General features: G+C 47.8%; 1 protein-coding gene across 1 annotated transcript; it reads right to left on the reverse strand.

Moving 5' to 3' along the window:
• Positions 1–1,611: 1,611 nt before the first annotated feature.
• LOC306953144 (refilin-A-like) lies at positions 1,612–12,345 on the reverse strand (the record flags this gene model as incomplete). Its single annotated transcript, XM_079544000.1, has 3 exons — positions 12,127–12,345; positions 3,475–3,584; positions 1,612–1,945 (listed from the first exon to the last, which is right to left on the reverse strand). Exons 1-3 carry the CDS (start codon positions 12,313–12,315, stop codon positions 1,612–1,614), a joined length of 633 nt encoding a protein of 210 aa, XP_079400126.1. The 5' UTR covers positions 12,316–12,345.
• Positions 12,346–13,511: the final 1,166 nt, after the last annotated feature.

The following is a 13,511-nucleotide window of genomic DNA, read 5'->3' on the forward strand; positions in this document are numbered from 1 at the left end:
ACTGTGGGTTTGTGCGTCAACAGTTCTGGGCAATCAGCTATGTCTTGTTGACATTGTTAATAGGTTTTCTGACTTGGCTGCTTGGCTGTGTTCTGCAATAACTTGATCAGACTTGCATCAAGTCAGAAACAACATGGAAAGTTTAGAAGAACGAAAGCTGGAAATTGATTTCCAGAACTATATGGTTATTTTCTAAGCCTGGTCTCTTCTGAGCAGCATACAAAAATTCTTGGTAAGATTTCTGGAGACAATTCTGTATCATTTTCAAAGGTTATTGGTAGGCTCTTGCTGTTTTTCAGTAAGCTACCAAAATAAAAAAAACACTGGGAGATGTGATTCATCAGCGGGAATGGTTCACCTTAGAATGGTTGAAGTGACTACTGTTTCCTCTATGCTTCTTGGTCCTGTTGCACAGACAGCTCAGCTAGCCGTAAAGTACCTGTGAACTGCTGTAACCTGGCTGATTAAGAAAATCCTGCACGGATTTTGGCTCTTCAATACTTCAGGCCATACTTAAGACAGTCTGGATGCTCCTCCACAACCAGCCAAGCTGTCTACGACAGGTATGGAAACTCCTGAGAGGATGAGCAACCTTGCTCTGCAGTTAACCCTGTACCAGCTTCTTTAAAGCCAGGTAACATCTTGCTGTGCTACATTCCTGTCTGCAGTACCCTGAAACTCAAAAGGGTTGTTAAGCACGTAAAGATCCCTGCAAACCGGATATCAGATGCAACAAACAGCGTGGCGCACTTCAGCTACCAGTTATTTCATAAAAAGGGCACTGGGCTCCTAAACTCTTTGGACACTTTTAGAAAATAGCCCCATAGCTTTTCCCTCTCCTCAGTCTCCTCTGCACCCTCTTGCTTAGGCTGGGCTCTCAGAAGAGCTGGCTGTGGGTCAGGGCAGGCCTTTCTCCAACCACCTGCTTCTGGCATCCCCTGTCATAGTACATAAGCATCTAGCTGCTGGCAAGAGCACTGTGCACCTGCTTTCCTCCTTTTTCTCAGCGACAGTCCTCCCTCCCTCAAGCAAGTTAGGCCTGATGGTACTGCAGTGGTATAATATTGCAGCTATCTCCCAGGTGAGTTGTTGGAGGCAGGTCGTGAAGTATTGACATGATTAACATCATCTGCATTTGAACTCCAGGAAACTTGGCTTGGTGTGTGCTGGGCAGGCTGGTCTTCACCACTTTGCAGGTGGTCTTCTCTTTGCAGAGACCAAAATATTTCTGAAGGCTACAGTTAGTCTCACCTATGTGCTAGACAAGATGTACAGAGCTCACAAAACAGCACTCTGCTATGGGTAATGGGGTTCTCCATCATCTTGATTTCATCTAAAACATAAGTCAAAAGTAGATGTGCTTGGAAAAAGAAATGGAATAAAATAAAATCCAGATCACAAACGTCAGGAACGTCAAAAAATTTAAGCCAGCCTTTCGCTGATCAAAACCATCCCATGCCCTGCAAGCCTCCTCCCAGCCAGTTCAGCCTCACCCAAGACGACATTTCCTCCAGCCATTAATATTCAGTCGTCATCAATGAGGGCCCGGCCAGAGGCCCAGTAAAGGCCACAGCCTCCTTGAGGTCACAAGGTTGCCCGCGGCGGGGCGGATCAGAGGGTCTCACTGCAGATGACGCATGGGCTGGTTTCCTCACAGAGTTCCAGCTGCACGCTGGAAGAAAACCAGCGCTTGGCACAGCCCAAGCTGTAGTTGAGGGTGGTCCGGTAAATGTTCTTGGCGCGCTTAGGAAAAATGATGGTCGTGCTCTGAAACCTCAGTGGCTTCTGGCGGGGCTCAAAGATCAGCTGGGACTTGTAGTTCCGCCAGGTGCAATTGGGCGCAGCAATGACTGTCTCACTGTAGGTGGTGACGGTGGGGATGGGACCGTAGATGATGTCATCCCTGTAATGCTTCTCAGAGTCGTACTTCACCTCAGAATTACACCTAGAGAGGACAACGAGGTATCAGAAACAGCCCAGGCAGCAAAGGAAAGAGGATAAACAGAACTCTTCTCAACTCTTTGGAGCTGGGAACATCTGTGCTCTCTTAGTGCACAGACATTAGAACAGATGTAAACCCTACAACCCAAAGCAGAGGGCCAAGAGGGCTCCTTCCTGCTGGGTGCATCTTGGCAGAATCCCACCTTGTGAAGCCACCTCAGCATTTCTGCAGTCAATTTAGCCAGCCTGTTTGTGCCAGGACAGAAAGGACCTTGCTGCGCTGGCTCCAAGCAACCTGCTTCTTCCTCTGTCTTCTTCTTTGTAATTTATACTGAGCCATCAGAGCACAAAGGTAGCTAAAATCAGCTTTATGCTGGGAGATGAGTGAAGCTGCTCATTGGGGCCTACAGAAAAATACAAGCAAGGGCCAAGCTGGTAAAGCAAAGGGATGCTATGGACTATGGCTGGGCACAGAGGAAGTGGTCATATTAAGAGCTCTTAAATGAAGAACCCACGAAACGCAGGATGTCACTGTGCTGCATCTCCAGAAGGGATGGATGGAAACTGGGCCACGCAGAGTGCTTTCCCTAGAATCTTTGGCCACTATGAGCTGTAGGAGTTTCAGTTGTTTTCCCCACTCCCCAAATGCTCCTCTGGCATTCAGCAGCCAAGGAATGTGCAGCTCCGCGTAAAAAAGGAAAAAAAAAAAGATTAAAAGCTGGGTGAGCTGGGTGTGTGCTTGTCATTACCTCTACCCGGAGGGGGGTTGACTGATTGTGCACTGTATGTAATCCGAGCTGCTGTAATGTATTTTGCACAGCTAGGGTGTAAGCAAGTCATTCAGCGCACATAAAACAAGACTCCGATGTAATCACATAAAAACATGCCCGCCAGCAGTTCCTCAGCAAGCAGAGATTTACTGGGGTACATTTCCAGAGAGACGTTTGCATTGGTTGAGGGGGGGTGGGAATTGGGTTTAGTCCTCCCACCATCCCTGCCCTAAGCTGTGTGTAACTGTGCTCCATGCTGTTTGCAGAGCACATTCCACACCGGCGAAAGAAGAGCAGAACAATGTTTATCCAGTTCCACAGGAGGCCAGAATACCTCAATCACTGGCTGGAGGGATCACCTTGTCATGAGGAGGAGATGGTTCTGTATCTGTGAACTCATCTAGTGTTGGACTCTCTGCAAGGGCTAACAAAAACAGGTACCAATTGTAATGGTGTAGCTGAGGATACAAGTCAGCAGGGCACAGCGTAGATCAGCAGACCTAAAGAAGGTCATAAATTTCTCTCATTGCCTTGGAAATTAGCTGGCCTTGGAAGGAAAGTCTTCTCTTACAACCTCCCCCTCCACCTCTGCTGCTGTCAGTGTCTTTTTAATTCAGTCATTACCCTCCTACCTGTCTCTCTCTCCTTTCCTATTCAAATAACCATGACTCCCATTTGTAATCACACTTAAATTTTTTGGAGAAGAAAAAGCACCAAGAAAAGGACAGACATCCCCACTCCCCCAACCCGATACCATCTGTACCTAATTTCCTGCACGGGCTCAGGGTTGACCTCAATGCTTTCTCCAAAAAACACGGGGTACATTCGAGGTCTTATCTCCGACATGGACGGGTTCAGGAGCAGGTAAGGCATCTGCAGGGAGGAACAGTGCTGTGAGTGATGGGACACAAGAGATGAGGCTGGCACAGTTCACAACATGCCGTGGCTGGGAGCTGAACAGACATCAACAGCATTCACAGAGACAGCAATTCTTACAGCCTTGCTGAACTTGGTCTTTTCAGAGTCCCATGGGAGATAATGCAGGTGACAGCTCTTTAGCAATGAGAACAGGTGTCTGCAACGGCATCAGAACCAATTTCACTGCACACAAGCTAAGCTCACCCTGCTGGTGCTCAGCATCATTGAGTTTCCCCCTCATCCCTTTCTCTAGGTTTGTAGGAAGGCACTCCACTCCACACAGAAGCTCAAAGGGGAGGGCCACTCTCGAGTTGGAAAAAAAAACAACCTGAAGATGGTTGGCAAAGGCGAGCCCTGCATTGACAAGTCTCGTGCAGGCCTTGCATTTAAGTTACCTTGATTCTGACATGCCACCTGTGCTGCCTCTATTTACAGCTTCATTCCAACTCTCAGGACTGATGTGATGCAGCAGGCTGCCCTCCAGGTCCTACCGCTCCCCAGGTCCCCACCTCGCTCCTCCCAGCTCACCACCCCAGGTATGGGACTGCCCAGATCTCTGGCACTCTATGCTGTGGTATCTGGTCTTTGAATTTTAACCCCTCCTTACCTTCTTCCTTTCTTGTTTCTTGTAAGAATTGCAATTTTTTAGCACTTTTCTTTAACAAGTGGTCAGTTCTAACTGACCAACAAAACCAATGAAACAGCTTCTCTAGCTGCAAGCTCTTACAAAGACTCAAAGCATGAAGGAGGGCTCTGATGTAACACAGAGATATGGCCCAGATCTGCCAATTTAAAGGATGTGGTGTTACTTGAGTAGTGTGTGTATATTCTTTTACATGCACATAAATACGTATGTGCTGCAAATAATGTAACCCTTAGAACAACCCTTGGTAGGTTAGCAGCTGCTGAAGTCTCATGCCAAGAGCAGCTGGCTTGCTCTGGGGGGTGTTCTAGTTAACCACACACAAGTGAGCGTGGGGTGAGATACTGAGGCATCCTGTGGTGTCTGTGATGCAGGAAACAAGCTTCAAGCCAGGACTTTGTAATAAACAGAGCTTCTTCAAATCATGGATTGTTAAGACTAATTTCAAAAATGAATAATCCTACTTCTCAATAGTGGAGCACCCACTCAGATATCAGTTCTGATATCAGAGATACAGAGATCTATAGAGATCCTGTGTCTACACCCAGCCCAGAAGCTAATTAAGCCTAATCCTGTGAAAATGTCACTGTGGGTTTTGGTCCCTGCCACTTCTCTGACAACAGCACTTCATGACACACAGGGACACAGGGTCTCTTTAAAGGCCATGGCTGTCAGCCACTGGCCAGGCCTGAAAGGTTTCTAGGTGACTTAAAAGCTCACAGTTTTTCCACTTTTCACCACGTACAAGCCACGTGTGCTGGAATCAGGCATTATTCATCAGTCTCTTGGTCAGTCAGATGATCTCGGGACTCATGGTACCACTGAAGGTAGCTGAGGATACAGAGAAACTGGCTTCTCTTCCCATGTCACTTCCCTCTGCCCTCTCCAGCACCTTCTGGATGGCAGGTACAGGAGCAACACTGAAGCTGTGGCCCAGTCCCTGCTTCCAGTGCTGGGCAAGGTACTCCAACTTGTGTCCTGTCCTGTACCCCATGCAGATCCCCACAGTGTTCCCCAGCTCATCCCTCAGCTGGTGTCAACTGGCAAAACTCCCCTGAGCCTGTTCAATAGCATCAGATCACACTGTCTGAGGTCTGGTTTTCTCTGGTGGCTTGGGTTTTCTGCCTGAGGCTAAAGCAGAAAATGTCATTGCTTCATCTGAATTTTCTCCAAGCTCTTCAATTCTGCATCCCAAAGCCACAAAGCTATTTACTCTTTCCATACTGAAACATCCCTGCACTCTACTAGGGTGTTAAACTGCAACATTAAATGGCTCACCCTTCATTAATACTGTTTCTATTCCACTGTCAAAAAAGGACAATGACTGAATGGGTGTGGGGAAAAAAAGAAAAGGAGCTTTTTTTGCTAGATTAGCACAAGAGAAATCGCGGTATTAAAGAGTTCTGCCAAGTGCTGGACTAAAGAAATAACTTGAAAGAAACAATTCCAGTGTTCCCAGGGAAACAAACCTTCACACCTCTTGCTAACACTGCTGACACTAAGCATGCTCTGAGTGTCCCTGGAGACAAGGGTGCAGGAGGCAATGTCCTTCCTGTGGTTTAGTGGGAATATTCCCAGGGCCTGTGGCCCCCAGTTTTGCTGCTCAGTCACAGGGCACAGAGGCCAACGCTGTCCATTGAAATCCTAAGTCCTGCAGCAGGGAACAGGAAACAAGAACATGCTGCAGAAACAAGACCCATCTGCATGGAGGAGATGGGTCATGCATGACTGAAACCAGAGTCCAAAAGTTGCCACTGAGTTTGGTGATAGTTGGATTAACTTCCCTCCAAGTCAGCTCTGAATGGAGTGGCAATGAGACTATCTGCACTGTAGGTTAGCTCACCTAGACCTAGGCAGGGAAGGCTTAAAAAGGGAGTAATTGCACTTTATCCAACTAGCATTAACTTCAGATCTGCAGATGAGGCTTGATTAGTTCAGAAATCTGGGACAACTGCAGACCGGAGATTTCTACCACCCACCAGAGACCATAGCAAATTCTCACTTATCTGCCACAAGCAGTGCCACGAGATGCTGCAGGTGGGAAACCTTGAAAGTCACCCAGAATTCTGCACAAGGAAGACTTAAATAATTTAAAAAGCATGCTCTAAAAATAGAGATCATCTGTAAGAGCCTGCAGTCTGCTCACCAAGCAACTGCACTGCTTGCACAGAATTTAAGGGTCACTAAACAGTGAGCACAGATTTTATAGAGCAGCAAGTGAAAGGAGCTTCAGGTGACTTCTTGTTCAGCCTCTGGTGATGTTCTGAAATACCTGCTCCTGAATCTCATGTGGAGTTTGGAAGCAAGTAACAGGGCACCCAAGCTTTCCAAAAGATTTGTCTTTGGGGCTGAAATGTTACATGCTTGACACGTGCCAAAAGCTGGCTTTTTGGCAACAGTTTGACACCCTCTCCTTCCAATCTATTTTAAGGTAGAAACAAAGCAAAAACTTCCTGTTTGTCCAAAAAAACCCACACTCAGTTATTCCTCCTTCTGCACAGGAGTTATTGAAAGAACAGAAACACTGGACTTCTGGCCCCCCTAGCAAAAATGATGACCTATAGTTCATTTCTATCAATCACTCAGCAATCTCAAGACACTTCAGAAATAAGGTGAGTTTCCTTCCAGCCCCACACTGCAGATGGGCTGAATTGAGCAGAGTTGGTTGATGATGGAGAGGAAAACCCCACCTCTTTAGAGTAGGCTGCCCAAAGTGATCCACAAGTCAAGGTCTATCTATCCAAAGAAACCCAAGTGTTACTTAGCTGGAACTACAGATAGGACCTAATTAATCTGTCTTAAACAGCAAAGAGTTAAAGTAGTATTAAAATGCTGAAGTGATTTCTCGTTTGGCTGCATTTTTCCCTCTGCCTTTACCTCTGATGCCTTTCAGGCATGTAAAGGCCTGGGCAGCTACGTTCTTTATTCAAGCAGTACATAAATAAATACACCCCCAAAAATAATTTACTGAAGGGAATTCAATCTGCTACTGATCAAGTGTGCTTCTTTTATGCTAACATAAGTATTGTGGGGGACTTCTTGCTTTAGAACTGATGCATGTCCTTCAGTTCCATGTTAGTGCTTCATACCTGCCAGAAGTGACATATCAGTGCCTGGATCCTGGGGGCATTTAGACCTCAGAGTCCCTAAAGAGCAAAAAGAATACAGTGGGCAGAATAATCTTATTTTACACCTAATAATTAATTTGAGTTAGTGGGTTCTGTTTAAGGTGCTTTTCACTTGGGTGTCTTAAAGGAATAGAAGCAGAGTTACGGTAAATAAAGCGCCATGAAATTGGCCCTGACCGTTCCTGTAGCTTCCAGACTTTAGGCAGCAAAGCAACAAGGAAGGAAGGAAATTAATGTGACTTGAAAAATATAAGCTCTCCAAAAAACTCTTCCCCAGAAAGCAAGACAGATCAGAACAGACTGACTTCTTTAGCTATGGTCATTATGTGGAAGGCACTAGGATTTGGCATTAGCTCCCTAGGGACTGTAAGGGGAAACAGTTTTCCAAGCACCAAGGCTATAAACAGGATACAGCTTTCCAAATTCCCAGCTCCTAACTTAGCTAGGGCATAAGCAAATCTCTCACCACGTTTTCCCACTATGGCAACATGTCAGGTCCATGAAAATGTCACTTTACTCAGCTGTTATTTACAGCTGTAATGAAAGATCTAGCTGAATTATTTGACACACATCTACATTCTCCGCTCTAACTGATAAGCAGTATTTGTTTAACAGACCATTTATTTTCCCAGTATCTGCATGTATTGCATATTACAAGTAATTTATACTAGAGCCGGATGAGATTTTATTTGGAAGTGATAACAGTAAATGCAAACCTCAGGTCTAAAGCACGGCTTTATTACTTAAAAGAATTAATCCTTCCTGCCTGTTTCCTCTTCTATTTCAAGTGGGAAATTTACTGCTTTGCTTATTGCCAAGTGTTACATACAAATGCAACCGAAATTAAACAGCTACAAGACACCACCCTAGATACAACCACGTTTTTTTTAGGATAGATGAGGAGACTCCTATGACTTTTTCCCTGCTTGCTTTAATCACAAACTGCCTGAATCAAGACCACATGCCTGCCCATCCCCGTGACTGTCATAGAAGTGAGCACACTAACTTGTGTGTGCTACACAACCTTTTCTCTGCTGATTCCACTGACAAAAGACTGATGCCTGCTGAAACATTTGCCGAGTCCCATCTCATTTCCACAGCATTCAGAGTCACTTTGCGGCAGAAGGCACTGTGCCAACAGTGCATTTTCAGTGCAGTTACACATATTTGCACACCAGTCCCTGGAGAAAGCCTTCTACTTGGTGCTAGCAATGCATGCTGCACCCTGCTGACACTCCTTCCTCCATCTGGGACTGAGACCTTAACCATTGCACAGCAGCAGCTCTGTTGGAACAGACTGGAGCCAGGATCAGGTGGGTCTTAGAGGAACCAGACCTTGACCTGCCTAGAAGGAACGTCTGTCACAGCCTGCAGATTAGGTGAGGCCCACTGCCATTCCTCTCTTCCCTCTCCTTCGCTGCTGGTGTTGACCCAAGAAAGAGGGGGAAGTGGGAGCACATTCAGAACCAGATGGGCCAAGGTGCAGAGAAAAGCCAGCTGTGGTTACATTCTTCCAGGCTGCAGACATGGTGACCAGCAGGCAAGAACTGAAACCACTGCCAACATCTGCAAGGGGAATTTCTGCAGGATCCCACCCTGTGGGTGTAGTTCAGAAGTGGGCCAGGATGCCAGGCAGCAAACGCCAAGCTCTGAGGCAAGCCATGTTGCTGTATTAGATGGATGCCTTGCTCTCCATACAAGCCTGGAGCTTTCTTTGGTTGCTGGAAGCCGTGTAGACTTAGAAAGACGTCGCCTGCTTTGCTTGCAGGCTGTGAGCTGGCTCAGGTTGGGGTGTTTCTCACATGTGCTTTCACTAGAGGTGTCGGCAGGTCTGCAAGTCACGTACTGCATGGAAACATCTTGATGGCTACATTCCCCACCCAGTTCCCAGAAGACAGCCCCCTTTCCTGAAGCTTTCAGTGTAGAACAAAATGCAGGCTCTTTGGCCCCAAGAGTTCTTCAATATGTGGCAGTTCAGGAAGAAGGCGTGCAAGCTAACCTGGACTCCATCGATGGAACTGTACCCATCAAGTCTACACTAAAGGGCAAAGAACACTCCTGCACAGTGCTAAAGATGAAGCTAGAATCTCCTCCCATTGGACCGACCCCAATTCTGCACTGCTGTCAACAGTGTAAATCGGAATTCCCATCTGACAGCCCATCCACTGGGATCAGTGCTCAGCGAGGCAAGTTGAATTCATAAATGTTTAGTTTTTCAAATAAAACTGAACTTGTTGCAGAGGCAACAGCAGTGGGAGAAGACAAGAAGTATGCTGCCTCAAGAAGTCGTGATGGATGGTTCTGCAGAAGAACGTGGTCCTGATCTCCCCTCAGACCCTCGAGGAGCGATACTAGTGGATGCTAAGCACTATTTCAGTGCAGCGTTTGCAGGAGCTCACATTCACTCCTTCTGGCCTAAAACTATACATATGGGCAACAACAACAGGGAAAACTCTAAGCAGATCTGGCTACCTTGATGTGATTTCATTCCCTGCCCTTCCAGCAATTGCTTCTTTGTGTGCATTATTAGAGATTTATTTCATTGTATGTATGTTCCTTTTGGCCCAGCATTACAAGCAAAGCCTAGGGAATTCAGTCTTAAGAAGAAATTTAATCACGTTTCAGATTTAAAGGGCAGAACTAGGTAAAAGTCACCTTCTATTTTCTTTAGGATATTTGCATTTCAGCAGAAAGCAATTAACAAATTCCCTATGTGAGTTTTATTTGAATAAGTAAAAGCTAATTTCTCCTGCACTGCAAGTAAAATGCAAGGAGAAGAAAAAGAAAAAAAAAAAGGTCCCTAAATGGTGTTGAACTTGTGGTATTTATGACTCTGGCCCCAATTGCCTTTCATATTTTCTTGGATCCTAAAGCTGTAGCCAAATTGGCTGGTTAAATGGGAATAAATGGTGCATTGTCTTTGAAACAAAGTCACACTTATTAAAGAGAAAGGAGTTTACTTTTTCAGAGTCACAGTTAATGACACAAAGCAGGGAGAGCATGGATTTTACACACAAGGAAGTCTTCGATACGAGCATGCAGTCTCCTTTAGTCTGCAAGAGAAGAGCTCTCAGAAAAATCCTTCAACATATTTGTGAAGTTAGAGCAAAACAGCCGACTGCAAAAGAACGCAACTGGGTTCAGCCTGGTGGTTTTGATAGGTCTGCAGCAAGGAGCAGTATGAAATCCTTCCCACAGATCTGGAATGTTGTTTTCTTCACCTGACAGCAATTTATTGTAACTGTACATACTAAAACGTTGGCCATTAGTAACTGAGCTTATATGTGGTTTTATAGTATTATACCACAAAGAATGCAGACTGCATTCCTGGTTCTGTCACATCTGTAAGCAAAACGAAGACTAATATAATAAGCGACTGAAAAAACCCATGCGTTGGTGTGCAAATAGCTGCAATTATTGATTTGCCAATTCTGCATGCTCTGATGAACAGCAGAGTAGCGGAGTTAAACACATTCATGGATTGTGTAATTGCTTATAGATCTGGAAGTCCTTGTTAAATGGTAAGGTTAAAGCTAATTAGACACTGAAATGCTCCCCGTATTTCTCCCATTTTCTTAACAGCTGCAAGTAGAATGTTGGAAATTAGATGTGAAACTCTGTGCAGTCAAGTGAAAATTCCTGCCAGTTCCATATACCAAACAAGCAGAGTTACAGAGTACAGTCCTGCACCACTCCAATTAAAGCAGTCTAATTAGTTTTTGTATCAGTATCTTTTAGTCTTCTGTACCTACTAAACGTACAGAAATATCTGCAGTACATGGCACCCATCTGCCAACAGCAGGAGCACGGGGCTGCCCATACTGCTGAAGCAGGGTATTAAAATCAGAAAAAAAAAAATCTAAGCTGTTCCTCAGAGATGTTTGAAATGTCCATTTGTGTTCAAAGAAAGAAAAATAATTTGTAAATGCAATTTTGCTTTATTTAGATCGTTGGAATAACTTTTTCCCCCCTGCAGGAGCACTAAAACTCTCAGTCCTATCAGACCAAGAGCCAGAACAGTTTTTTCTTACCCTCTTTCATCTCCAATACCTAAGGGCTTTCTTGAGAGCAGTGGTGGCTGGCTGTCACGATGGCTGCAATGGAGGCCATCACACCCCATTGCTGACCTCTGCAGACACCTCCACTCCAGCTGCTTTCTGACCCAGCAAGCGTTCATTCATTTTCCTCCCACATTTTATTTTACAGACATGTAGCAACAGCCTGACCCCACCAAACCAGAGCAACGTGGGTAACTGAGCACACGGTCCATCAGACGGCACGCCTGCAGGTAGGGCTGTGTAGTGGTGAGAGGTTGTTAGTGGGCTTCGGATTTGATTTCCCTATTTAACATCTCACACCCTCCCCACCGTAGTGCGCTGAGATGTTGCTCTTGGGGATGGATCTGGCATTACCTGACAGCAGAAGGCAGTTGTGATTAACACGCAAAAATAGCCTTAGAACTTGAGAAAGAAAATGACGGCAGGGTAAGTCATTGCCGTGCTGGGAAGAAGCGTGAACAGCCACCATCGCACAGGTAGATGAACTTTCTCCACGGCAATCTCAGTGCTGCTGACAGCTTTTATTCTGCATGGAAGCCAATTAGCTGTGTGCAATGCACTTCCAAACGTCTTTGATATGTCAAAGAAACCCGAAAGGCCCCTGGGGTGAAGTTCCACCGTCCTTTAAATCCCTCTCCCCCCTCTCCCACCATCGCTTCTGCTCTTACCCCTCTGCCGTCCTTGGCCTCTCGCCGCTGCCCCGGGGCCGGGGGGTCCGCGCCGCCCCCGGGCGAGAGGGAGTAGAAAGGGGGGCTGGGGCTGGGGGGCAGCCCCGAGTCCGGGCTGTCCAGCAAGCCTTCCCGGCTCTTCTCCTTCAGGCTCTCGTCCATCCCTTGCAGCTGGAGGTGCCCTACCATGTCTGGGGGGCAGCGAGGCGGCCGCAGCGGGAGAAAACCCTCCGGCCGCGGAGGGACGGGACGGGAAGGGCGCCCGGGGGGGCTCCGAATCCCGACGGCCGCCACCGGCCTGCCGCAGCCCGCGCCGAGCCGAGCGAGGCGGGGAGAGCCGGCATCGGCCGCGCTGGGCTGCCCGCCCCTCGCCCGGCCCCGCGTCCGTCAGAAGGGACGGGAAGCGGAGAAAACCCGGCGGCCCCGCCGGCAGAGAGCGCTGGGCGGGGAGCGGGAGCGCGAGCCCCGAGCCGCTCCACGCGCCGCTCCACGCGCTGCTGCCGGCCGCCCGCCGCCTCCCGGCGGCACATTTATCCGGAGAGGGTGGGAGGGAGCCGGGGAGCGCCCTCCCCTTTCCTCGGCCCCCGGCTCTGCCCGGCTGTACGTTTTCAGGCTCTTCGGAAGCTGAGAGCGTCTCTGCCGGCGCCCTGCTGTCCTCGCCCGCCGGGCTTCGTCCCCCGGGGAGACGCGAGGGTTCCCAGGCGCCCGCCCGCCGTTGCGGAGCTGAGATTCGACCTCACCCTGAGTTATCCCCTCACGCCTGGGTTTTCCTTCACTTCTGTCGGACGGTTACCTCCCTCCTGTCAGGTTTTTACCTCACTAATTTCACCCCCACCCATCAGCCACCCCGGCAGCTTTTTCCCTCAGCGTGAAGGCCCGCGGGCACGAGGGAGCAGCTCTTCCCAACAGCCGCCGTTCCTCTTCATTCCCCTTCATTTCGGGGCGGCTTTGGCCAAGCACTGAGTGGCTGTGTCAGGGCATACACAGCTGCCGTAGCCCCCTCTCTGGTGGCCATGCCCTCATGGCAGCCCTTTAGGTATTGCACAGCCTAAAACGTGAGCATCTCTTTCTTTGACCATCTCCACAGCTGCAGGTTCACAACCACAAAGGCAGTAGCCTCGCCATCCTGGCCGCCACGTGCTTGGGCCACTGCAAGTGTGACAGAAGAGCGTCCCAAAGCCCAGCACACCGTTACCCAGGAGGAGCAAGGTGCCAGCACTGAGGTGGATGGGTGGCCATGTAAACCCTCACAGTTTGGAGAAGCAGCAGTGGTTAAACAGCTCGAGTTCACAGAAGCCAAGATGGATGTCTGTTGCACAATAACTGGCTGATGTTAACGGTACCTTGTCCACAGTCCTGGTTACGTTTTTCTCATCATGTTTTCT

Source organism: Tetrao urogallus (genome assembly GCF_951394365.1).
Source record: "Tetrao urogallus genome assembly, chromosome: 17".
Classification (NCBI taxonomy): domain Eukaryota; kingdom Metazoa; phylum Chordata; class Aves; order Galliformes; family Phasianidae; genus Tetrao; species Tetrao urogallus.